Raw genomic sequence first — 25,430 nt, 5'->3', positions numbered from 1 at the left:
TTGCCTTCTTTTTTAGAAGCAAGAAGGAGAAATACTTACTGTAAGAGAGAAAATTTATTGCATCTTCAGCCTGGTACATTTGATTGATGGGTACAGTTTCATTAAGTTATCTAAATAACATTTGTTTTTAATTGGAAGAGAAGCAGACAGCAGAACACAGACACTGACAGATTTCTCTTTCTGTTCTGCCCCCTCCCACTTTTGCCCACACTGTCATATGCTTTGTTAGAAGGAAGATGAAGAGGTAATAACATTGCTGTTTTCTAACAGATGGTAATTCCTTTTCCTCCATGCTCCCAAATCCAGACAGCTAGTCTAGAGGAGGAAGACAGAGAATGTGAAACCTGCTTCCAGAACATGCTGACATCTCAAGGCTCCACAGACTACTGTCCCCAAATATAAACCTCCATACACCAAGTCCACACAGCTCCACAAATTAGCTATCCAGAGTTGCCATTGCTTCCTTCAAAGTCTACTGCAAGACTAGATGCCTACTGCTGTCTCACTTGGAGAGAGCAAATAATTCTTTATTGCTGTTTGCCTTCATCCCTGAAGTGGCAAAATTGAACTCCAGTTCCACTGCTAAGAAGCACAGAAGTGGCTCTGCTGGGACAATTCCGCACACAGACTCCTTTAAGAATAGAAGCGAGTTTAAACATTCAGTTGTTTATAGACTTCTGTATTACTTAAATCTTGATTAACTACACTCAAGTTAACTCCTCTCAGGTTAAGCCACCAAGTTAAGGACAATCACTCAGTAAAATTCTCTTTGGACTAGAAATTTTAAAAGCTCATTCTGCCCCAGGAGGACTGAAAAACAATGCTCTCACTGTAAGAATACTAGGGAAACAAGCCACAATCCCTGCAATCACTGCAAATTATACTTAAAAGGATGCCTAATTCTCCAAGGTAAGTTGCAATAAGAAATTAAGATCTCTTGACCCTACTCCAGAATTTCACAACTTTTTTTGCTTCAAGCTGCAATGACAAAGCCACAGCACACTAAACTTCTCAGGAGATTTCTGGAATCTTAGGCGTGCCAGCCTCTCTGCTCTGATACTGCACCTCTGCTGTGCCACAGCTGCCTCAGCTCTCAGCACTCAGCTGGGAAGGTAAGTAGGTAAACAAACGCATGAGGAGCTTGTGTCACCACAGCCAGACTGCTTTGGAGCTGATCCTGTGTCTCATGCTTTCTCATTTTCCAGCCAAAGTTATTCTTATTCACATGCATACAAGTTAGGGAGATAACTGAGCCTGTGCCTTAAATTCATACCACACTACATGATAATCATTTAAAAAAAGTGCATCTTGCATCAGTTTTATTTCGTGAAACAGCCAGCAGTCTCAAGTCAGGTATAACAAACCAATAATCCTCCATGTTCAGCCACACGCTGGTGAAGACAATTTCCCAATTAGCTTCCCTGAAATACATTTGTTCTTAAAATAAAGATTTGTGCCTGTTATGGTTCTCTATGGATATACCACAGGTTGATAGATTCCATCTTTATTTGAACAGCCAGTGTCATGAAGTATAGTTACTGTGCAGGATTACATGGGTAATTAAGGGACTAATGAAAAATACAGACATCTTCACAAAAACAGTCAATTGCAGTTGGTTGGAATATGAATTTCTGTTTCACATAATTGGGCACTGCATACCAAAATCTCTTTAACTGCTCTTGCTTCCTATTTCATGTAAGGAAATACCCCTGATAAGCTTAGAAAAAACAGCTGTCTTTGCTGTATGTGACAAGTTCAGAGATGAGTTTTTTGAACTTTGCAGTTTGAAAGATTCCTTCCATCCACCCCTACACAGAGGACACAAAGAAGGTAAAATTGCAGTGGACAGTTAAATAACACATTCTTAACACTTTCTTCCAACTCAATAAAGCAGGGACATGACACAGAATTTTTCTTTAAACCTGTATTTAAATATTGGTTTTTGACATACAACCCTAGAAAAGATTAATTAGAATACTGAAAGAATTCTAAAGGGTCTGGTCTCCCTGAGTCCTTGATGATACCAGATGTTGAACAAGAACTCAGGAACGCCTACACTGCTTTGGTTCACATAATCCTACTGACCTAGATTTCTAACTTCAGCTGATACATATTTTTGTAAAGCTCCTTAGGAATAATATCAGGAAACTCTGGAGAGCAAAAGTATTATTTTATGGAAGAGTATACCCCCTTGAGAAAAGCCTTTACCAAGCTATTAATCTTGAAGTCTAAAGCACTTGTCTCCAGAGGAGCATACTTGTTCTTTCATCTTTAGACCTTTACTGCAAGCAATCTTTCTTTACAGACAAAAGGATGCAAACAAGTTCTCCAGAATAATTTTTCTTATTATTTTATTCAGGTCGTAATACCTCTTACCCATAGTCTTTCATACATAAACCCTCCTAACCGCAATCTCTCCTTACATTAGCTCTCTCCTGATCATCTAATATGTAAATGCTTTTATGTCTAATTAGTTTTGTTGATCAGTTCTTAATTTCCTTTTTTGAACACAAAAAAATGACAGACACTGATTGAAGTTGATGAGTTTCACAAGAAATATATGAAATGATTTCTTTAAAAGAAATATAAAGGCAGCAAGCCATGCTGAAACTCAGTATTCAATAAACACTCATAACTGCTTGCAATTAATAACATTCATTACCACCTGGTTTTTTTTTAAACTACTGATGGCTTTTCAAACAGCTTCTGGTTTTTAAAAGCTGCCTGAAAGACAAATTATCTTCCCAACACGGTGTGCCAAGGTGGCTTTCTAGTTCCAGACAATTCCTTTTTCAAGTTTTCATGAAATTGAAAATTAATTTTCAGGTAGAACAGACATTCTTAGCTATTGTTTTAATTTCTCTAAGTTACCTATAAAGTTGTTGAAGACTGAACTATGGAACATTATTCCTCAGGGTTCTCCAACTCCTGTCCTGTATTGAATGACATTATCTTTCATGCAGTAAGAAATTCTCCTCAAATCCCTATTTCCTTGAATACCATAACTTCCATTTTCTGAGGAACCTCTTGTTTGTACTGCAAGGATGGACTGACTCTTACCTAGGATTTTACATAGAACATATTGTGTGTGTGTGTGCGTGCACATTTGGGGTTTCTCTCCTGCCTGAATCTTTACCTACTTATTTTGTTCCTAATTTTCTTGCACAGCTATGTCATTGTAATTGCACTCAAAATTTGAAACCCCTTGAAAAAGTGTATTTATATACCCAGAAATTATTCTACTTCTCTTAGAACTACAAAAAAATAAAGGGACTGACTTACCTTGAATAACATGAGAATTATCCTTCAGAAAGAAGTTATACAAATACTTCGGTATAAAAGCAGACATGCAAGCATATGCCAGAGCTGAGAGAATTAAAAAAATGGTCGCAATGACAGAGGTAGAAACAAAACTACACCTAAAAAAGTTCATTATTAAGCAGATAATAAGCATAAATACTTAAATCAATCTATACACAAAAATGATTGTATGCACAATAGGCATAACAGGAGTCATTGTCCTAAGAAACTAGTTTTCCCATACACAGACCTTATACAAAGAAAGCCAGGTACAAGAGAATAAAAGACTGGACTAGACCTGTTCTGAACAAATCACATTCTAAGAAGATGGAGGCCACATATACAAAGCTGATCTGATAACCTTTAAAGCATTTAAAACTATCATCAGCTTTTCTGAATAAAGCTAGTCTGACAGGTTAACACTTAGGTTAACAATACATTCACCTTAAAGAAGGCTGAACTACAGCTTCACTGAAATAGACATGTACTAGAGCAGCATTTCTTACTTTTACATACAAGGTTACTTGTGCTTTTGATTATATATCATTATTGTACTTGCAATAAACACAGGAATTGAACCCCTGCCTGAAGAGCAGTACACCACATGGAGTTTTCAAAACCCAACCATTTCTTTTGACTTGTGGCAACTAGAGCATTAAAATTCCTTTTTTAGGTACAGAAACTTTCCATCTATAAGCAAGTGTGCACATCTGTCTGCAACCAGATACAGATGACAGACTGTGCTTCCCCTTCACTCCCAACCGAAAAAGGTACTCACCTTCATTGTTAAAATTCAAGTACAGAAATGGTGCACAAAGAGAGTCAAGACCTAAGAGAGAAGAGCCATGAAGAAACAGCACAAAGAGCTCATTTATTTTTATGCACAAGATAAAATCATTAGTTTATCATGAAAATTTGCATACTCGATACTGGTTATAGTTCTACCAGGGCTTCACATGTAATGCTGAGAACAACTATGAAATCAATGCATGAAAACAGAGAGGATATCAAATTGTTAAACTACAACGCTGAACAGATATTCTGCCAAAGCTTCCAAGAAAGGCCAATTATCATCCCAAGAACTCACTCAGTAACTTTTGCAACTTTACCTTGGAACTGAACAGTAAGCAACAGACTCTTTGTTTTTAAACAAAGTGACTGAAACTTAAGAAAAGTAAATATATAACAAAGAGTGAGGTTATTTCTCACTACAAATTAAACACAGACTATTAGGAATTAAATTTACAATAACCCATAGATTCATTCTTCAAAGGAAACAGAAAGAAAAGCACTCAAAAGAGCTTCTACTGTGGGGCAGAAGAGGGGAGGTATTTTTAAGTCAGTCAGAGTTTTCCATATAATTCTCTGACCTTGCTAACTAGTCAAACTCACCTTGCCAGTACACCAAATCAGGATGGGAAACAACCCAGGCCTTCAATACACGTCTAAACTTTGCATGACCTTCTGGTGATGACAGCAATTCATCATACTGATGGCAACGAGGAATATCAACTTCAATCTGCACCACAGCCAACATATAATATAAAGAGAAATTGGGATAAGTGGGGTAGTACTACAGCAATCTTCCAATACTAGAGGTGGAAGTCAGCCAAAGAATGTAGGTCAGACCACCATCATAAACACAATCTGCTTCCTCTATCACTCTCAAAACCAAAACTGACAGGGGACCTAACAGCCCTGTCGAAGTTTAAAAACAGAGATTTTTTTTCTTTTGCTGCATTCATATTTTTAAAAGAGTGCTAACCCTTGAAAAAGGCAGAAAGCAGATAACAATTACAGTTTTTTACTTCTGGACTCGTTTCAGGTGGTAATATCACTTTGCTCTAAAAGGTAATCAAATGAGAGTTCTCAATGTTGTAACCAATGTGATGAAAAATAGTCCTTCACCCAGCTGAAAGAAACAGCTGTTGCTCCTGATGGTTTTTTTTTCTGTCTGGTAAGGGAACATTTAAGAACATTCTCTTCTTGGAGAACCAAATTGCTTAAAACCCCATTTCTGTGAAGCACAACTCACCTTACAGGATCTCAGGCTACTCAGTACACTACCTGTACACTTGTACAAGGTCCAACAGGCACAACAAGCATTCAATAAAACCAGGAATTTTAACAATATATCATTAGTATTGTTCACTACACTTGGCTGCTGCTACAGAAACAGTGATTATGAAGTGAAAGAGGATTTCACTTTCCACATGTTCTAACATAAGCTGAGTTAAAGCACTTGTCCGTGTCTGTTTTGCAAGATTCTTGCTACAGCACGAATAAGGTTAGAGGGCAAGGGCAACCCTTTTAGTATTATCAACCACTTTTTCTGTAATAGGTAAATGGCTCTGAAGGGTAGAAATGATCTTCAAGTGACAATATTTGGTAATGCCAGAAGTCTTACTTGTCTGTCTGTAGGAATCGGTGTGTCTTTATCAATGGCATCATATTTTGCTTGTATGGCACCCTAAGTGTGGAAGAAGAATATTTGAATTTAGAAATCACTTACTAACAAAAGGTATATGACAATGTACATGCTGATATGCAGAAGCTGACTGGTTTTTTTATGTACTTTAGTTAGCAACTCTTTTTTCCTGAAAAACTTTCCTGAAGTACAAAAAAAGTCTGACACTAAACTTTAAGAAAACCATCTTCATTCCGTTCTAATTCATGACATATGGATTTTTCTGTGACCTCACCAGTACAATCTTCAGTGATTATCAGTTGTTTATGCAGAAAGCTATGTACTTGATACAGTTTACCATTTTCAAGTTAAGAGATGCACTCAATTTAAATTCAGTGCTTACCTCAGCCACTGGCAAGTGACTTTCAGAATCATCTCTGGAGAGGCACTGAATCCAGTTGCTCATTAATTGATACTGACAGCATACACTACTCTAGTAGCTTGGCCTCGCTTAAATCCCAAGACAGGCATGCTAACAAGTCCATTTTAATGTTATGGGATAGGGAAACACTACCCATATTGTACAGATGGCAAGTTGCTGAAGCATGAGAACTGACTCATCTCCCAAGACTCAGGTTACAACCCTGACCAGCAGTTTTGCTTTTTTTTGTTTATATTATATAGCACTCAGAAGGTCATAACCTGAGCTAAATATTCTGAATAACCTGGGATTATCTGCAAGAATCTCCTTGCTACATGCTGCAGATTGCAAGCAAGGTAGATGCAAAAGCTATGTAGTTGAGGAACTCTGTGAGGAGCCCTCACTTCTAGGATATTCCTTATTAGTCCTTTGTCTGAAAGGGTTACATTTGATTTATTTATTCTCTAGTCTTTCTCAGAAATTCATTGATTGGTAGATGAGAAAAATACATTTGATATGTTTCATCCTGTTTTATCCGACTATCACTGACTGGAGCAGAAGGATTCTAACCACATTTGTCAAAAATATTAAAAATAAAACCAAACCCCCTGTTAACTACCAAAAGTATTTAAACAATCTAACAGAATATGGTTGTAAGGGTATTATTTTTCCATCTCATATCAAAATTAAAGGCAGTTAAGTCTACATACATTCTCTATCTATCAAATAACATTAGAAGCAAGAAGTAAGTTGGTCTGAACATTTTCTTTATTCACACAATTTCATGACTCAAACACACAATTTGTTTAAAATTCCAGTAACTCTACCTGCCAAATCTGTAAGTTCCAACTTCTCTGTCAATCCCATTCCTACCCCACTCCACTCTCAGTTAGTATTTGAACTTCTGCAAATGCCCTCCCATTACCCTTACCTCAACACCCAACAGGGCAGCCCAGGTTATGCCTCTCAGAAGAGGAGGGATGTCAACCCTAGCTTCTTTCCAAATTTGGTTTTTCTTATATGGGTAGGCCTACAAAGAGAAGAGATTAACTGCAAAAAATGTTACCATGTAACTGAAAAAATTCCAATTCCAATCCTGGGACAGTCTTTCCCCATAAGGACAAATACAGTCAGCCTGAACAGGGAATACAAGTTTTACAAAAAGTAAATTTAATTCCTAACTGGAAGGTCTGGATGAAGGACTTCTGCTTGTTGTTAAAATATCCACTCTTTCTCATAAACGCATTAACATACTTTGGTATATACTGGATATATCTACCAATCCAAATTTTTATTAGAAGTTTTTTATTTTCATGCTATGTACCCATCTTGGTTTTATTAAACATTTCTAGGTTATATTTGATAATGTGCATCAGCTCTCTAATTCTTAAACAAGAACCCATCTCTTCTAATGTAAATTAGGAACTGCTATTTCTTCCCCCAATATAAACCTCATATTTGTGACATGGCACTGCTATGGCATGTTTTCAAGTACCTTACTGCTTGGAAATGCAGAAGTGTTAACAGGCATATTTATATCTATAATAACCTAGTCTGTTATGAAATAAAAGGATGTAAAATTATTTTCATCAGTAAGTAACCAGTATTAGCAGTAGCTCTGATTTCATGTGCATACTTTAAAATTTACTTTTATATTCATCACTACTGAAAAAGACCTATTTCTTATATTTTTATCTTCAGTCTTCTTATACTTTTGTAGGGTTTTCTTCCCCTTTCCCAGTGTGGTCTCTTGTATCACTGCTTCCTTTTTCAATTACTTAGTCCTTTAAAAATCTTCCAATTAACAGGCCAAATCCAATTATCCAGCATCAGAAAGATTCCATACCTTCAACAGCCTGTCAAACAGGACAATTCTATTTAGCTGGTACTCTGTGTCCCTCTCCCGGATGATCAGAGGAAGACTGGCAGCTGCAGAGAGCTCATTGCTACTGTTTGAATGAGGTAAAGTTGACTGGCTGGAAAGAAAGAGCTAGGATAGTAGTAGTGAAGAGCATGAAATACAAATCACTGAAAAAAATTTAATATCCTATGATGTATTTCTGAGTCAGAAACAAGCATAAATAGATAATTTTGAATATTCAGCATAAACAGTTGAGTTTCTGCTGAGTTGTTCTCTCCAGAACAGAGAAACAGGCTAAGGTCCTCAGTTTGGTATCAGAGCCCTAAGTGCAGTGTTTACCAGCCCTCAACTTTTAAAGCCAAACAAGACATGCTAGTTTTGTTTTTGGGAGACAGTTAGGTCTAGCTATGCAGTGTGCCACTCAAATAAAACTAATAACTCAAAATTCAGTTCCTTATATATGTACAAATTTACAGACGCACTTACTCGTCTTCAAGCAATGGATAAAATGCTTCTCCACCAACATCTTTCAGCCTCTGAAGTGAAGAAGAAAAATAATTCATTATTAGAATGCTGCTCAGAATTCAAGTGGAAATCTTAGTGGATTACAAAAACTATTTATTAGTAATTCATTTGCCAAATTTAGTAGTTTGCCTTGAGACGTAAGCATTAGCTCGGTACTCTGTCAGCAAAGAGGCATACAGACAGCTTTTAACACTAAAACCTTTTACTAACAGAGGTCTTTTGAGTTGATGGAATTTCTCCTGCCTGAAGATAACTCATCTATAAACCTATTTCCACACAAAAAATGGCTTCTAATGATCATGGATTAAGAGATTAATAGTATTACATAGTTCTTTTTCTTTTCCTAATCTTTCTTCATGGACTTCCTATCCAAGTAGCTGCAAAGCAACTGCACAGCTTGGTTTTATGTTTCTAATCAGTTCAAGAGTTATGCAAACTTGAGTTTCTTTTAGGAAATACAGACACTCTCAGGAAAGGTGATGAACAAACGTGCCTGGATTTTTCACTGGAGTTTTCAGACATCTTATGGTGCATCAAGATTAATGTTTAATACCATGCTCCCTGCAGTGCTCTGTTTTGCAGTTCCATCCTTAACTTGAAGGCATACTGCACAGCCTGTTCCTCCTGGGACTGACAGAACAGTTCATTCTCAGTTCATTCAGTACTGCTCCTCTTTTGATTATAAGCATCATGCTCTGCTCTATAAAAGGTGTTTGAAGAACTGTGTAAGTTCAAAAATTTATTTCAACTAATAGTGCAAGGTTCAGGCTTGCATCGTCCTCAGAATGAAATTTCAGTATATACTTATTTTCTGCTGTATTTATAGAAGTAGGCAGCAATATCCAAAATTTCAGATAAAAAAGTTTAAAAAAAGCCTTAAAAGCTGACCTTTCATAAGAACAACAGTAGGAACTGCAGTGTGCATCAACTTTATAGTAATTATTGCATACTGTTAACCTCCCTCCTGCCATGCAAACCACATCAACCAAGCAAAGAAAGTATCCCAATTCTTTGGTCTGTCTTCATGCATTTTTGTGTCAAGTTTTACTGAAGAAATACATTTACACAGTATTTGACACACTGCCCCCAAAATTAAGGTGGCAGAAAACAAGACTTCAGGGGTTGCATTCCTTTTTGTATTAAGCCCTGTAATTATACAGAAAGGTTTTTTTTTTCACTGTGACAGAATTGTATTTGCTATTGCAGTATAAATTCCTAATTCTAGAGCAATAAACATGTGCAAAGACATATGAACAATTAAAACATTTCAGTGATATATGGAGTAAATCTTGTAACTCATCATTACATCAAGTAAAGTCATGAGTTATCGTACGCTGATGTTTTCCACTGAAGATGGAAGAAAACTGCATGACAGCACTTCTGCAAAATGCTTTGAAGAGATCTTTTGAACTAGCTGTTTCATAGCTATATATTCCAAAGATTAGTAATTAACTACTGGAAACTTGGTATCCAACTTTAAGTATAAAGCTTTTAAGGAGCTGAAACTGAAGTGAGTTGATCTTTCTTTTGGATAATGTGAGCCATCTACAGACACCAATTAAAGCACACAAGAAGACACTCACTATCCAGTCACTTTAGCAATTGTGGAGAATATCAGGTACTACAGAACTATTTGCACTACACCAGGACAAAGAAGGTAACAAAAAAAAGAAAGGGAGGGGTGATAAATCAAACCTAGTAACTTTTTGCAGACAAAGCAGTTTAATAGCATAAATCATAATCTGACACAGATGCTAAGAAGTGTTCTCTTGGAATTAGTAACATTTCTGTTTGTAGAAACAGCAGCAGGAGCTCCTGTTACATATTCCCTTTAAACAAATGTTTCTGCAGTGAGGTTGTAAGAAAAAGCGCACAATATTACTCTTACATTTTGGAGCTGGCACAGAGACAAAGTCACAGTTGTGTCATCTAGGAGGGAACTTCTATCTCGTCCTTGCCCAAAGCTCTCACCATCTTCTAATAAAAAGCTTCAAAAAGAAGAAAAAAAAATTAGGTCATTTTGTAACACAGGACTTGAGCTAGGAAAAAAAATTTCTTACATCAAGCAGTTTCCTCTTTAAAACAAAGTATTAGCTCTTAGAGTATAGTGTATTGACTCTGCATAGCATGAAATCTGCTATCAAGGGAATGTACAATCACCTTAAATTATTCAGACAGCTTTTGTTGTAAAACACATTTCAGGTTTTCTATAACTTTGGTTTGCACGCAAAAGGAAGAGTAATGAGATATGGGATTAATACTCCCTTTTATTCCTTGATGTGTCACCGATCAGAGTTGCTATTTAATGTGAAAACCAAAAATAAAATATTATCATATGAAAGCCATTTTCCATCATGAAAAAAAAAACTAAGCATAAGTCTGACCCAGACCTTTTCTGTTGAAGTCCACCTAAGGATACAAATGAATCCAAGACAGAGTATCCACAAATTTTCTATTTTATGATATTTTTAAAGCAGATCACATGAAACTGATTTTCAGAAATTAAGCTATCATTACCAGTATCACTTAGAAGATGGAGTTAGACTGTATTTTTTGAAATTAACACCTGATCTTCAAGTCTTTCACCTTAATGATGAATAATGTTTGTGCCTCATAACTCAAAAGCACCTGTGTTTACCTATGGGCAAAGAAATATGCAATTCCTCAAAATCTCGCACTAATTTTGACACTAAAATATCACTTAAAACACCTAGTTCCACACTTTTTTTCTTTTAAAGATATTGTATTTTGGCTGTACACATACTTCATGTTTAAACTGCAAAATAGTAAATTGATATATATCGGCACATAATTATGTTTATTAAGATCAGATAATAAGATTAAAATATGAATTACTACATAAAATTGCAACACGTGTAGCAGTAAGATAAAAGTAGTAATGACTAAAATGCTTTTACAGACTTGTAAGTCATAAAACCAAGCATTTTTAAAAAAATTGATCAGCTAATCTGCTGAATAACTGGATCGACCATTCAGCACTGCTGCTCTATGAGAGGGAATTCAGAATGTGAGAATTTGCTGCACTACATATTAAATTAAATTACAATTTATGTATACAAATATGTAAACAATTTATGTTTACAAAATATGCCGTTGAAGCACAGTGAGACATTATTACTAAAACTTAATGTGATTTGAAAGTGTACAAAATTTAGGGACTTCCAATTCAGTATTCTGCACTTTTCCTGCATCTTTTCAAATTTCAGAAAACAAAAGGAAGATGAGGTAGGTGACAGATAAAAGGCATTCAGATAATGCCTTAAGTTAGGTAAGAGGGGAAGTGACAATTTCCTGTTGTTCAAGAATGCTATTTTCAATATTTTGCACACACACAGGTGTTAAAACTAAATATGTTCTCTCAAAATTACTAGCCTTCTCCATCCACCCATCCTCCTTTTCCTTAAAGTGCTTCTCCATCCTTACTTGGGAAGTGTGCAGACAGGTGGCTTTGATCGAATGATTTCCTTGTTGACAAGTTCTTTCTCCAAGTCTCCTCCAGCCAAACACCAGAGATAATAAACCTCTTCAATTGATCTTTCTGCTAAGTAATCATTATCTTCATCTATTGTGAGAAATGACATAAATTACAGCTTTTTAGGTAGTCTGTATTTCTTCTTACAACTCTAAACACATATCGTTGAAAAAAAAATATGCTTGAAAGGTCTTAATGTGAAATTTGAGGAAAAGTGACCTTCTCTTTGCAAGTGCCCTTTAGGAAATTAAGGAAAGAAGTCAAAAAAAGAGCAAATATTTCTACAGTTTGCCTTGAAACACTCAAACAAATACATAGTGTGGACTTTCGCTTTCCGTGTGTTTTTAAACAAAACAAACCACTGTTTTGTATACAACACAGCATTAAGACTTAAAATAAGAAACAAGTGATTCATACTGAATAGTTATAATCTCTCTTCCCTTCACCTACCATACTCACTGTAATAGGTTATAAAATATTTGTCTCCAAAAACGTATAATGAGATTCTCTAAACATCTCCACGTTCATAAGAAAAAGTTAATGAGGACTTGAGAGTGGTAACACTTTGAACATACTGTAGTTCAAAACTTGGAAGTATAACCTTTTATCTTAGAAAGTGACCTCTTTCACAAGGATTTTGTTTTCCAATACTTCAAAAAATCATCTGATGCTATGATCAAGCAGAATCCAATTATCAATCCACGACAGAATTTAGTGGAAGAGAATTACCTCGTATATGCACAGGTCCAAACTCTAAAGGCAAAAGATGATACTGCTATTGCAACCTGGACTTGAATACTAATGTTAAATATTTATTCCCTGAAGTCGAAGCACAAAATTAATATGTCCTCCTTTGACTTGCATACATCCCTCAAAACATGTCTGCCTATACCTCTGTCCATTAAACAACTTATTTCATTAATGTAGTGTTGTAACATTTAATAGTTTCTTTGAATAAACTTCTGGAGAGAAAACGCAATAACATTTTATTTTCCTTCCCCCTCCTATGACATTTATCCCACCACCTGCTTTTACCTTTACATAATTGACTTATGTCTTCAGGAAGCGTTAAATTAGCACACCTTGGAGAAGATGAGAACAGACCAGAAGGTTTGTGGAAGGGAGGATATAGAGAGGATACCTCCCTGAACAAACTGTCATTCAGCAATTCCTCTGGAGTTGGCCTTGAATTAAGAAAAGAGAATAAAATACTTACAGCAAAGTGCTTCCAAAAATGTTATATTTCAGTGAGAAATATCCTCAGTAAAAAATACTAGTAAGTTATTTTAAATTATATTGGATTTCAGAAATCTTAACAGCAGAACAGCCTACTAATGTTTTTCAATTCATGAAGTAAAACAAACCATGCAGTCTGTTTATAGCCCAAATTTAGATCCCACCTTCACTTAATGTGAATATGAACTATTTTATTAATTCCCCTTCAGTTGCTCAAAGCAGGAATGTGAAAAATACAAATGCAAAGCCTTGATTAAAGAACAAAAGCATACTTCCATTTTCAGAAGGAAGTTGTAGTGGACTGACATAATGAAAAAGTTCTTTGAAAGGAGAGATTTGAAGTAGCCCTTATTCTGGTTACAATAGAGCTGTGGCAACCACCATCAACTTCCAGACATAGAATCAGTAAAAGCTGTGAACTTAGAACTACAAATGCCTGAATATTTTTCTCCCAAAATTCTCATATTCAATCTCAAGGTTTTGCACCTCTGATTTGTGTCCCCTCCCTAATTCTTTCCTTTTAAACACTGAAAAGCAACAGAACCGAGCATTTCTTATATGTAGTCCAAACGTCAATATTTAAAAAAAAAAAAATGATTCAGCAACGTTTCTTCTAATTTCATAGGAACCCACGTGCTGTATTACGCCCTTGAACTGAATACTTGCCTCTTAGAAGGCTGGAATGTAAGGCATTTCTTCAGCAGAGCTATGACATTTTCAGAATGGTCCTGAAATGTAAGAAAAATGTGGAAGAGGTCTGTTTATTACTGTCTTAATTCAGCAAGCCACTTGGCTCATGCTTAACTTTTAACATACAGGCTATTCCAACAAGAGCAGTAAAATCTCACACCTACACATATGAGGTTAGTTGTGTAAGACTGAAATGCTGGGGAAGCAATTATTCTCACCTCCCAATCCTACATTTGATTTGGGGAAAAAAAATCTGAGAAATTTGCAAAGTATGCAGCTTTTTACTTTTATTTTTAAATTTAGATACTCTATAGCCAGCTTGAAAAAATGCAATACTTGGGAAATTTCTTCTCCTAATAGTCAGAATCCTTTCACATAATGTCTGAAAATATGCAGACACTAAAATTTAGTGCTTATTTTTGTGGGTGAGAACATTTACTGAGACTGACAGCAACTTTAGGAAAGAATATTACCAGTGCTAGCTATTGAAAGGATCTTAGATAATAGTTTAAACTCCAAAATTTTTCATCATATTGCAATACAATAAGTGACCAAATAAGTTAAAAAAATAAACATGTAAAATATTATGGAAAAAATAGTAAAGTATTATAGATAAGACAGCATGAAAGAGTAAACCAGGTTCACAGACCTTAATAATATCAAGACAACCATGTTCTTCAGCCAATACAGTTACAATATCATCTACACAGCCTTTGAAAAACAAACAGAACAATAAAAAGTTAAAGACTATGAAAAAAGTGATACCAATTAAACAGGATATCAGATAAACCTCCAATCCAATAAAAACCACTATTGATACTGGCTTTTTATTAACATTGCCACACCACTTGAAAGTAAACTATCAAAATCAGAAAGGAAAGTTATTATCATCTACGCAGACAGAAAACTGAAGCCTAAGGAAAGTTGAGCAGCACTTCTAAGCTAACAGTGAAAATCTTCTTGCAGGCTTAGTAGCTCCAGATTGTCAGTCTCTGCCAAATAAATTAAAATAGTCTTTTCACTTGAAAAAGTGAAAAAAATGAAAAAAAAAATCCCTTAAAGGTACCTGCATATAGAATCTTGAAGTAATTTTTCATTTTGTTGCTACTTACAGATAACGGTAAGTTATCGGTAAGCGGTATTTTAGAACTTGTTTTCATCACATTATTGAGTAAATAATTCCTGAGTCAGGACCTAAATGTTTTGCAGTGGATAAAGGTTACTCACAACTTGAATTCAACTTGAAGGAGACAGAAATGCTTCAGGAAGCTTTGTTAACAAAGCTCCAAAACAGGCAGAATTTCAGCACCTAAGCGCTAACTGCTGAAGGAAAAAGATGTTTCTCCTGATAGTAATTAACTTTAACAATATTACTATTTGCTCTGGATAATAATAACTTACTGTTAAAGCCTCAAATTGCAAATTGGTGCCCTTCCGTTCCCCATGGTTATACATAAACCCTACCAGAAATAAAGTTTTAAACCACACAAAACCAGTCCCACTTCCATACTTATTTACATTAAGCAAGAATTCCACATCTACAGTAATGTTTTACAGTTTGCAGGTGAAGCCAGAAACAAGCCCAGATGCAATAGAACACTTCTCAGCTCTCTTTTCTTTTGAGTCCTGCTTCTCCCTGCTGGGCAGTTACTACACAAGCACTGCTAGTGCAGGGACAGTTTTCTTTAGCATCATACAATTCCTAACCTATTTCAGAAACCTCCTGAAACAAAACGACAAATAACGATGAAAATGACCACCATTCTTGAGCATGTTTTTTTTTTTAATAGTTTGCCCTTATGTTAACATACTCATAGCTTTTCCAAGGTTATTTTTCCTGGCACCCACCTCTGTACTTTCCCTAGAAAACCAGCCATGCTTCAAATGCCTATTTAATTCTGGACATGAAAGATGACAAAGGTAAATTGCTTTAGGTCTGAGCATCACAAGCTGATTAGTCTGTAAAACTCTAATTGTAGAACTGCTTGGAAATTTGAAAAATTCATTTTGTGCTACTTACCTAACATAAGTATAAACTTCAATCTTTCTGCTATCTCCAAACTCTGAAATAATTTTCTCCCCTAAACAAATAACAAAGTCAAATTAACAGTAGAATACTACTACATGAAAATATTTAGATAACATTGTATCCCATCTATATACAACGACAGTGAAATAAGCTTTTACACGTGAATTTTAGATGTATCAAAAGTATCTGTAAGAACAGAAAATGTTATTTACCCCACCATAGCAGAAATAGTTTCATGCCATCAGAAAGAAAAAATATAACACTGATAATATCTCACAATTGGAACAGCCTGGTAGTTGTGGTCTTGTGGCTCCACAGGCAGCCATCCTTCATTGCTAACACATACACTCATCCAAGCAATACACTCATATCAAGCATCCTACACACCAATATGCATCCTACTACTAGAACAACCACCAGTACTGTCCAGGTAGGAATGCTAACATATTCTGATATTTGTGCTTGGGCGATGGGCAAAGTGTCATTAATCCCATACTCAATAGCAATCAAGTTAATTAAACTATTCCCAAAGAGTTAAAATCAAGAGAATTATCCTCTTACATACCATGCAAAGCTCAAATAATATTATACCAAGAGACCACAGATCTGATTTAGGGCCAGAAGGCAGAGGCTTCTCACACTGAGTATGATCACTGGGTTTGACTATTCCCTGTGCAATTACTTCAGGTGCCAGATATGATGGGTACCTAGAAAGATGCAGCAACATTAAGTAACATCCCGTCTGTCCAAAAAGTGTGCCTTTCCATTATATAATCAGAACAATTTTGCATTTTGAGAAACTAGAATACAAAGCAGACCATTCTATTTTATTCAGTCAAAATCTACACATTATAGCAAAGTTTCACTCCAATTGCAAAATATATAGTGTTTACTACATAAAAGGTCAAATCTCAATCACCAGCTCAGTCTTTTTGTGGGAGGAAATGGCAGCTTTCAAAATAGAATGTCTACATATCTCAGAGAAAATGCACATTGAGTTTTAGTATTAGTGTTTTAAGTTAGTCTATCTTAGACTCGTATTTGGTGGTGGTGGCAGTATTCTTCATCAAGTGTTCCCACTAAATAACATTTGAACTTGCAAAAAAAGTAACAAAAGATGTTGAGGGCATATTTCACCTGCTAGATACCTTCTACATAATTTTAAAATAATACTATCACTTTTTTTTTCTGTCAACAATTCATTACAATACTTAAAGTGGCAAAAACCCCACTGCAATAAAGCATGTCATTTTGGTCACATGGTAGGATCTTTGAAAATAAATCACAAAATGATAAATGAGACAAAAAAAACCTACAGTGGCGTGCAATAATGAAGCATTGATTGTGCATTTACCTAAATTTGAAATCAGGAATCCAGGTCAGAGGGAACTACTAGCATTTGAAGGCAAATCCAGGCAGCAGGGACTGACAACAAATAGCTAGAGCAAGATGCTTGCATAGTACCCATTATCTGTCTTTCATCCATTTCACCTCTTAAATGACATTATCAGAAGCTTCTGTGTAAGGGGTGTATGCAACAGATACACATTAAAATAACAAACTATAACCTGCGCGTACAGCACATTTTTAAAGATGATTGCTCAAAACATATTTCCTGAAAAAATATAACTGATGTATTTTTATTGTGTAACTACACCCTTACCCTATAGGAAAATCAACATCAACACCTTGAGCTGTCATATGGTAGAGTCCAAATTTAGCCAACTTCACATGTCCCTGAAAAGGAAAAAATAAATTATTAAGAGCAGCAGAATCTGACATTGCAAGAATCTGCATTTTTGTTAAAAGAAAAAAAGATCAAAAAATTATTTCAATTTGCATTAGCTGTCAGAGGACAGATTTCTAGAAAAAGTCACTGTCATATTTCTGCATCATCTGTTATGCAAAAGTTCACTGCAAGTTACAAAGGTCCTTATTTCTAAGGCTTTTTACTTCCCAAGAGCATTAAGTAATCATTTTGTTCTGAACACACACAAGAACATCAGACCTTTCTAAGTTACAGTATAGCTTCAGTAAATCAAAAGGGCTTAAATATTCTACTGAACATTTTTCCTGTTTGTAAACTGTTTACAATCCTGTTTGACTCCTAGAACTTCCTAAACATGACCACTATCCCCTCACCTCTTCCATTTAACCAATCTTGCTTGTGCTTGTCCAGTCCCTCCATCAACTCATTACTATCTTGCTCTCCCTACCTCTATCAAGTCCTATTTAAAAAAAAAGTCTTTTTCAGGTGCTTGCTTTTATTTGTGGAGGCAGGAAGTAAACAGCAAAACAACAAAAAATTGGCATAGAAGTTAAACTGAGGTCTTATTTATTGCTGGATTTTGAATTACACTCAGCCAGCCTCCAGATGGTGCAACAGAGAAGGCTACTCAAAGGGCAGGGGAGAGCTTAGAAGTTTATGGTCTCACGGCCCTCTTTTGTTCTTTTATTGATTTTAGGAATATCTTAAAATCCTAGAGTACTTTTGCATGTTAGAGCATTATTATGATTTTCATTTGTTTACAAGCATATAAAAAAATACGTTTCTTATTTCCTTTGTCCTCTCTTCTCTTTCTGCCTTCAAGGGGAGGATCTAGTTATTCTATCTAAACTGAGCAAGAAGGGGAAGCAGAGAGGGGTTATGCAGAAAGGTTAAGCTCTTTAGCTGTCTGTTCAAATGAAGCAGCTGCTCTGAGTACAAGAGTAGCTATTAATTTCTCTGAACTCTTAGGAGCAGAACCAGTATTCCACACTGCCAAATCAATAGTCTAACAGAATTGAGAGACACTTAAATTTGAATAATTTAACATGAACAAAGAAATATGCTAACATCTTAAAAGTCAAGCATCACACTGCCATGAAACACTATTAACATCGAAATAGCCATAGGAAGTATTTTCCTACTGAAACAGCCAGGAAGGTCTTGTAACTAATTACAGTGATGACAAGTAGACTTAAGTTACCACTTTCAGAAAAAAAGGGAGAAAAAAAAATGTGGTTTGGGATAAAGTAAAATGTGAAAATAGAAAAATAAGTTCTGAAATACATTTGAAATTTCAGAAATAGAGGAAAACTGTAGTTTAAAAACAAATAAACAAAACCAACACCTTTTCAGATACAGAGGTTTTATTCCCCCCATCAGTAGACATGTGACTGTTCAGTCTCCATATACAACACAGAATGCTACTTGTTATTAGCAAACAAAGCCATCGATTCATTCGTGTAGCTGTACCTTTCGATCCAAAAGAATGTTGCAAGGTGAGAGTGCTCGGTGGACCATTCCATGTTTATTCATGTATTGCAAACCTTGCAAAACCTCATATGCTATGCATAAGACCCTTGAAGAACTGAAAAAAGGCACAAAACCAACAACATGTTAAAGTGAACGTTTCATCTGTGAAAATACAGTTTTCCACAACTATTCCAAACACAAGTGAGACATTTACAATTCCAGAACAGTTTAAGGGATCACTATTGAATATAGTAGGATATGTTCAGTGCTATACACAACTCCCCAAAATCTAGGGTTTTGATTCATCCTGAACTGGTCCTTAAGAACAGCAGAAAATGATGCCAAAGTAGAAAATATTCTCTGTGATAGAAACTATGATTCAATACCTCACCTAATGAGGTTTTGAAACTCAGATGTTAACTAGAACTTATTTAGAAAATAGAGACCTGCCTAGATCACACCTACAGCCTTCAGTCATCTCCAAATGTGAAATAAGAAACAAAAGAAACGTAAGAAAACTTCATTTTCAGCACATATTGTTTTACAACATTGGAAGTATCAACCTCATCATCTTTGGAAAGAAACAATGAGGTTTACCACCCAGAACATTTTGACAAAACTGTGTATTTTAACAAAAGTTATTATCTACTGTAAGAACTGACAGACTTAAAGAGGAGTTTCTGTGAACAAGTGATCAGAAATTTATACAAAGACCATGAGTAACAGGCTTCCCAAGTGTACCCAAAATAAGAACAAAAGCCACAGATCTCATGTCATCCAGAGAGATTCCCTCTAATTTTTCACTTTCCTCATTCTGCCCACTCCCCCTCAGACATTTCATGTCTGTTTGGCAACTTTTTCTCTGAAGGCACTGGTTTATAAAATGTCCAAAAAGCAAAGAATATCTACTAATTAAGTCCTAGTTTTACATTCTACTTTTTTTATTTCATTGTTAAGGAGTAACATATAATAGCATTCTAGAGGATGTCATCACCTTCTCTTGCTTATTAAAAATTTGTGCAACAGCAAGATGATGAGGAGTATTATAGACTACTTAGAGTGACAAACCAACTAGCTGACTAAACACCCAAATTAATTAATTTATACACCTTCATTAGCTGCTATTCATACCCGATGGAATGACAAAACTTTGTTCCAAGAGAAAAAACCTAGATTTTGACAAAAGTCACACTTCCAGGAAATTCTGAGACTAGTGCAACACAGAAATATTGAAAAGAGACACAACTAAGTTACCCTACATGGAGCTATTCTCTAGATGATAATCTTTTTCCTAGAAGAGCTCTGTACTAATTTACACTAGTTGTGAATATACACTTTTAAGCTATGATTCAAGCACAAAGGGAATCTATGCTAGCATCTGTCCACACTACTGTATCTTAGATCATAGCATTTGAAAATGATTCTTGAGGTCTTAGTGATTTGACCAAAACCTCATGGCTAATAACCACAAAAACAAAACAACACCCCACAACAATCTTGCTCCTCCTTCACTAGCACTTCTTTTTCCCCATTCCTCCCACCCCCAAGTTAAATACTATACCACAGCATCAGACACCATTAGCTGTGTAGTTTTTTCTCCCAGTCGTTCTTGGGCAGAGATATAACTGTGGTAAAAAAAAAGTACCTTACAAGTTTTCAGTTTCCTTGTATATTTTTTTGCTTGTAATGCAAATATTAATGATAATTGTTCCAAATACAGTCCCCTCTCTCATTTTCTGCACAGCTTTGCAAAACAAGACATGAAAAATAAATGAAAAGAGTATTCATGTTTCCAGTAAGGAAACAATTGCATATAAAAATCATTACATCATGAGATATTTTAGCCTAGAAAGTGTTTCTTTGTATTAAAAAATAAAAATAAATATAACGCATTAAAGAAAAATAAAAGTAAATACAAAGTGCAATTTGGGGCCGTTTGCCTGAGAAGTGCAGTGTGTTCTGCTGGCGCCAGGGGGCCTCAGCCACCCATTTATTCTTCATCCTCTGCAGTTCATACAAAACCAGAACACGGACAAATACGTGAAAATACTGCTTTGGGATTCTTTGCTCTTTAAGATAAACCCTTCAACGCCATTACAACGATCACGAACACATAAATTATTATTACTTTTCACTGCATATAATTCTCAGTGCTCTTAAACTCTTGATGCCACCCTGCTGGGCAGAAGTGGTCAGCCAAGTACCTAACCCTCGTCCTTCAGCACGCACACCTTCTCCCCAGGAGACAAGGAACTCTGTATAACAAGCTATTCATAGTGCTGCACATATGTAGTTCTTATTTACTGGGGAAAACACACTGTGTGGTTATTACACATGAGATTTTCACTTAATTGCAAAGGGCCTAACAACTTGTTGCTGTTAGCAATAACAAGAGATCTCTCTCCTTTAAACTCCCCAAGGCCAAGTTCAGCAAATGTTCCCAGCCTTGCTGCAGGTGAGTACCAAGGTTCTCTCCTTCCTTCAGTGGGTCTCAGGTACAGCCACTGTCAACACCACAAGCCTTGCAACGGTGTTCTGCAAGTGGAGAAGGTGCACTCATGAAGCTGCTTTCAGGCTTCAGCTTGAGTTGACATTTAAAAAACCCCACAATGTAAACAGAAAAAGAAAACTCAGTCCTAAAAGAGGAGGACACGTAAAATCCAGTGTTGGTGGTGAGCTTTGAGCAGATTCAGAAACTTTTTCCCTGATTATCTGGAAGCCTGTTTTTCAATTGACTAGCTAGTGCTGAACTATGACAGATCTAGGGCAGTGGTTTAGCTCTTTGGGCCTCTGGAACTGCAGAGGTTTCACTACCCTCCTTTAAGAGGAGGTAAAGGGAAAACCTACAGCAAAAGCACTAAAAACAACACAGGAGAAGAGGCAGCCACATGCAAGCGTGGCAGATTTGACACCAACCATGCGACACCACTGACCTAATGGGAGCCATGACAACAGTTGTGTGGCATGAAATACCCTCTTCATCTTAGCAGCTGATGAATACAGTTGTGACTTTACATTATGGTGAAGGAAATCATTCCACTGCTCAAAGCAATATAGCAGGAGGCAGTAAGTAAAAGCATGTAACTGTGAGATGCACTGCAGTTTCCTAGCTCTCCTAACAAACTTGGTATAAGGTTATTTTCCTCTCCACCAAGAGGAGCAAGAGAAGAAACAGCAGGTTCTCTGCAAAAGGAACACTCCACAGACAAGACAAGGCATGATCTTGCTACAACTACCAGCAAATGTTCAAGGAACCAGCTTCATTTTAATCCTCAGTCTGGATACCAAAATCTACGCAGCTGTAGCCTACTTGGCTAGGTTTTTAAAAAGGGGTTATCTTCAAATGAAAAGACTGTACACTGATATAAAATTAAACTGCTTGGATTTAATCATTGCCTGCTTTGGAGAAGAAGAAACATCACCACGAAGAGGGGCCATTTTGTGATCCTTCGTACTAGAAATCAAGACTTAAAACAATATAAGGATTAAAACCAATATCAGGTTTGGGGCTATAACTTGAATGTATAAAACCATAGAAAAGGAAGTACAAAGGATAACTGAATTCCTCCCTCAGATATTAATCCTGTAAGTATGAGGGGGGGAGAAAAAAACCTCTACAAGCTGATATGAGCAAGTTCAGCCAACAGTACAAAACCCAGCATGCTTAAGAGTGGCATATGCATGGCATTCATGGGTGGAGAGAGAAGGGAAGTTGACTTAAAAACCCACAAAAATGAGGATTGTTTTATTACCTCCAGAATTTGTCATAACAAAAGTGATACCAGACAAATGTAATACTAATTTCCACAATGTAATAGTACACAGGTGGCCGTACCGTGCCTTCACAAAAACCATCAACTTTTCCACTTAGCAGTCAGCCTGATCTCCAGTCTGTTGAATTCTTACTGTTAAGGACACGAAGTCATTTTCTGGAAGTTTACTTCAAGAACAATAAATGTAACCTGTCAGGAAACAGATGTTTTAGCAGAGTTTCAACCTCTTGTGGTTCTGCAAACCCACATATGAAATAATCTGATTGCTTATGACACGGTTGTCACTTCTTGGATTCAGACAGGGCAGGATGAGGGGGGAAGCAAAGATTCTTCTCAGTGCACCCAGGACATTCTTTCATCTGACTGAGAACAGCTTCTGGGCTAGGGTGAAAGGGAGGAGTACAAGAAGGGAAAAGTACCAGAAGAAGTTGGCATACCAAGAGTCTTACCTTTCTCAAAAGGATCACATACTAATAAACAGAGAAATTAGGAAAGAGGGATTTATCAGGAATCAAGTGAAGACAATAAGCCCAGAAATTAATCAGGGGATTGGAGAGCTAAGAGTGATCATATTCACCCAGTAGTGACTGAGCAGCACCTTGGAAAAAACAGAGAGAATTGCCCATACCATAGATCAACATAAACACCACATCAAACAAAAAAGGTTGGAAACATTCACAAATAAAAAAACTTCCAAATTCTAGAAATGGTCATACTAGCTCAGATAAAAAATTATATGAGACCACTATCCTTTTTAAAAAAAAAAAAAAGTAGGTGGATGCCTAGGAGACAGGGAATACAGAAGAAAGTATATATGAAACATTCCTTGATATTTTCTGGCTTCCAAACTCTTTAATTCAAGCTCACTTCTGTATGAAAAAAGTTTGCCTCCTAGATATTATGTCTAATAATATCACTTACTAGTTGCAGTGGAAATCCACAGCTATCAAGTATTCAGTTGGTAAAATCTCCTCGCTGTTTTATCATTGCTTAACTCCAGAGCAGGAAAAGCAATTTCAGAAAACTGCATTTGACAGCCAGCAGCAGAGTAGTCCCTACATACACCACGGAATGCTGAAGGGAAAACTACTTGATGCACAGCATCTTGAATGCTTAAGAACAAGAGGACTGTAGATCATACAGTTGAAAATTGGAGATGGCTGGGGTCAGGAGGCTTGGCCTATTAAACTGTTTGATTAAAAGAATTCCAATGTGAGAAAAGAAACAATGAAGAGATAAATTTGCAGCATTCATATCAGTATTGTGGAAGTTACAAGTTCACACAAGTTTCTTTTCCTCCAGTTTAAAAGAAAATCAATGCCAATTGGCACACAAATTCACTCTATTCATTGTCTTAAGAGAAGTGCATTCACAGCATTAACTGGAAATACATCTTCTCCATCCTTTCTCAGTGCTGCAATAAAATAGTTTAATATGAGAGTAATTGGGTATCTCAAAAGATCTTTCTGCTTGCTTACTGTCTCCAGTCCTACCTTCTCCTAGACTACGCCATCTATCCTTTTGATGACTGTGACCAAGGCAGATGTAGCTTGAATTCAGAATCACATTCTGAGTTGGAGGGAATCCACAAGGATCATCAAGTCCAACTCTTAAGTGAATGGCCCATACAGAGATCAAACCCATGATCTTGGTGTTAAAAGCACCAGTTAAATCAGAACACATTGATGTACCTGGACAACAGAACAGGAGCAAAAATCGCTGGGGCTCGGAAGCAAAGTCGAGGCAGAAGCAAAATCATGGGGAAAGGAGAAATATTTCTGGTTGTTACAAATACATCTGTGGTATTTTTAAGTGGTTAGGGGCAGTTGTAAATTTCAATTTCCTTTTATGCTATCATGTTGTATCAGTCAACATGGAGTGCCTAATCCATCTCGTAGAAGGAAAAAAGCTGTGCCTGGAAAGTACTGACAGCACAATCAGCACTTAATGGACTATTTTCAATAACAGTGTTTCATCTAGTGAAGTGAACAGAGGCCCCACTGGAATTCAAAAACAACACAGGACTGGTATCAGAAAGCAAGACTCATTATCTACTTAACTGTACAGTGTCCTGTAATTTTTGTATGTACTAGAGATGCGTATGTGGATTAGTACTAAGTCATGCTTCTTCAATGGAGTGGCCACTCAAGGAAAGACAAAATTGATAATAAAAACTGGAACCACAACTATTTTGACCTCTCTCAAGAAGACAGAGCAAGACTAAATGGGATAAGATCATGCTGATGAATCCATATTTCTGAGTTCCTCTTTCCTCAGACTCACAATCCATGGGTACATACAGAGAAATGCATGCTTAAATAAGTCCTTTATCAACTCTGTGCATCTTGTTCTAACATTGTAATATTGCTATAAACAATTAAACTCTAGAGGAATTGAATCTCAGCAACGAGGAGTCTCATGAAGCTTATGGCATTGATACACAGGAGCAAAAAAATG

The 25,430-nt window shown here is 36.3% G+C and overlaps 1 protein-coding gene across 3 annotated transcripts in view; it reads right to left on the bottom strand.

The window, feature by feature from the left end:
• Positions 1 to 25,430, bottom strand: part of TBCK (TBC1 domain containing kinase) — a 99,352-nt gene that overhangs the window by 51,064 nt on the left and 22,858 nt on the right. For all 3 annotated transcript variants that reach the window (XM_051789633.1, XM_051789631.1, XM_051789632.1), the window contains 16 exons: positions 19,201 to 19,315; positions 17,626 to 17,699; positions 16,528 to 16,669; positions 15,954 to 16,014; positions 14,583 to 14,644; positions 13,910 to 13,971; positions 13,043 to 13,191; positions 11,959 to 12,097; positions 10,403 to 10,502; positions 8,476 to 8,525; positions 7,975 to 8,104; positions 7,060 to 7,158; positions 5,708 to 5,770; positions 4,693 to 4,819; positions 4,079 to 4,129; positions 3,283 to 3,366 (listed from right to left, as the gene is read on the bottom strand). In XM_051789633.1, coding sequence (XP_051645593.1) covers positions 3,283 to 3,366; positions 4,079 to 4,129; positions 4,693 to 4,819; positions 5,708 to 5,770; positions 7,060 to 7,158; positions 7,975 to 8,104; positions 8,476 to 8,525; positions 10,403 to 10,502; positions 11,959 to 12,097; positions 13,043 to 13,191; positions 13,910 to 13,971; positions 14,583 to 14,644; positions 15,954 to 16,014; positions 16,528 to 16,669; positions 17,626 to 17,699; positions 19,201 to 19,315 — 1,508 coding nt within the window. The remainder of the gene's footprint in view (positions 1 to 3,282; positions 3,367 to 4,078; positions 4,130 to 4,692; positions 4,820 to 5,707; positions 5,771 to 7,059; positions 7,159 to 7,974; positions 8,105 to 8,475; positions 8,526 to 10,402; positions 10,503 to 11,958; positions 12,098 to 13,042; positions 13,192 to 13,909; positions 13,972 to 14,582; positions 14,645 to 15,953; positions 16,015 to 16,527; positions 16,670 to 17,625; positions 17,700 to 19,200; positions 19,316 to 25,430) is intronic.

This window comes from Manacus candei, unplaced genomic scaffold, assembly GCF_025592945.1.
Source record: "Manacus candei isolate 608988 ecotype Guabito, Panama unplaced genomic scaffold, ASM2559294v1 h1tg000028l, whole genome shotgun sequence".
Taxonomy (NCBI): domain Eukaryota; kingdom Metazoa; phylum Chordata; class Aves; order Passeriformes; family Pipridae; genus Manacus; species Manacus candei.
This window is presented reverse-complemented; position numbering and strand designations above follow the sequence as displayed.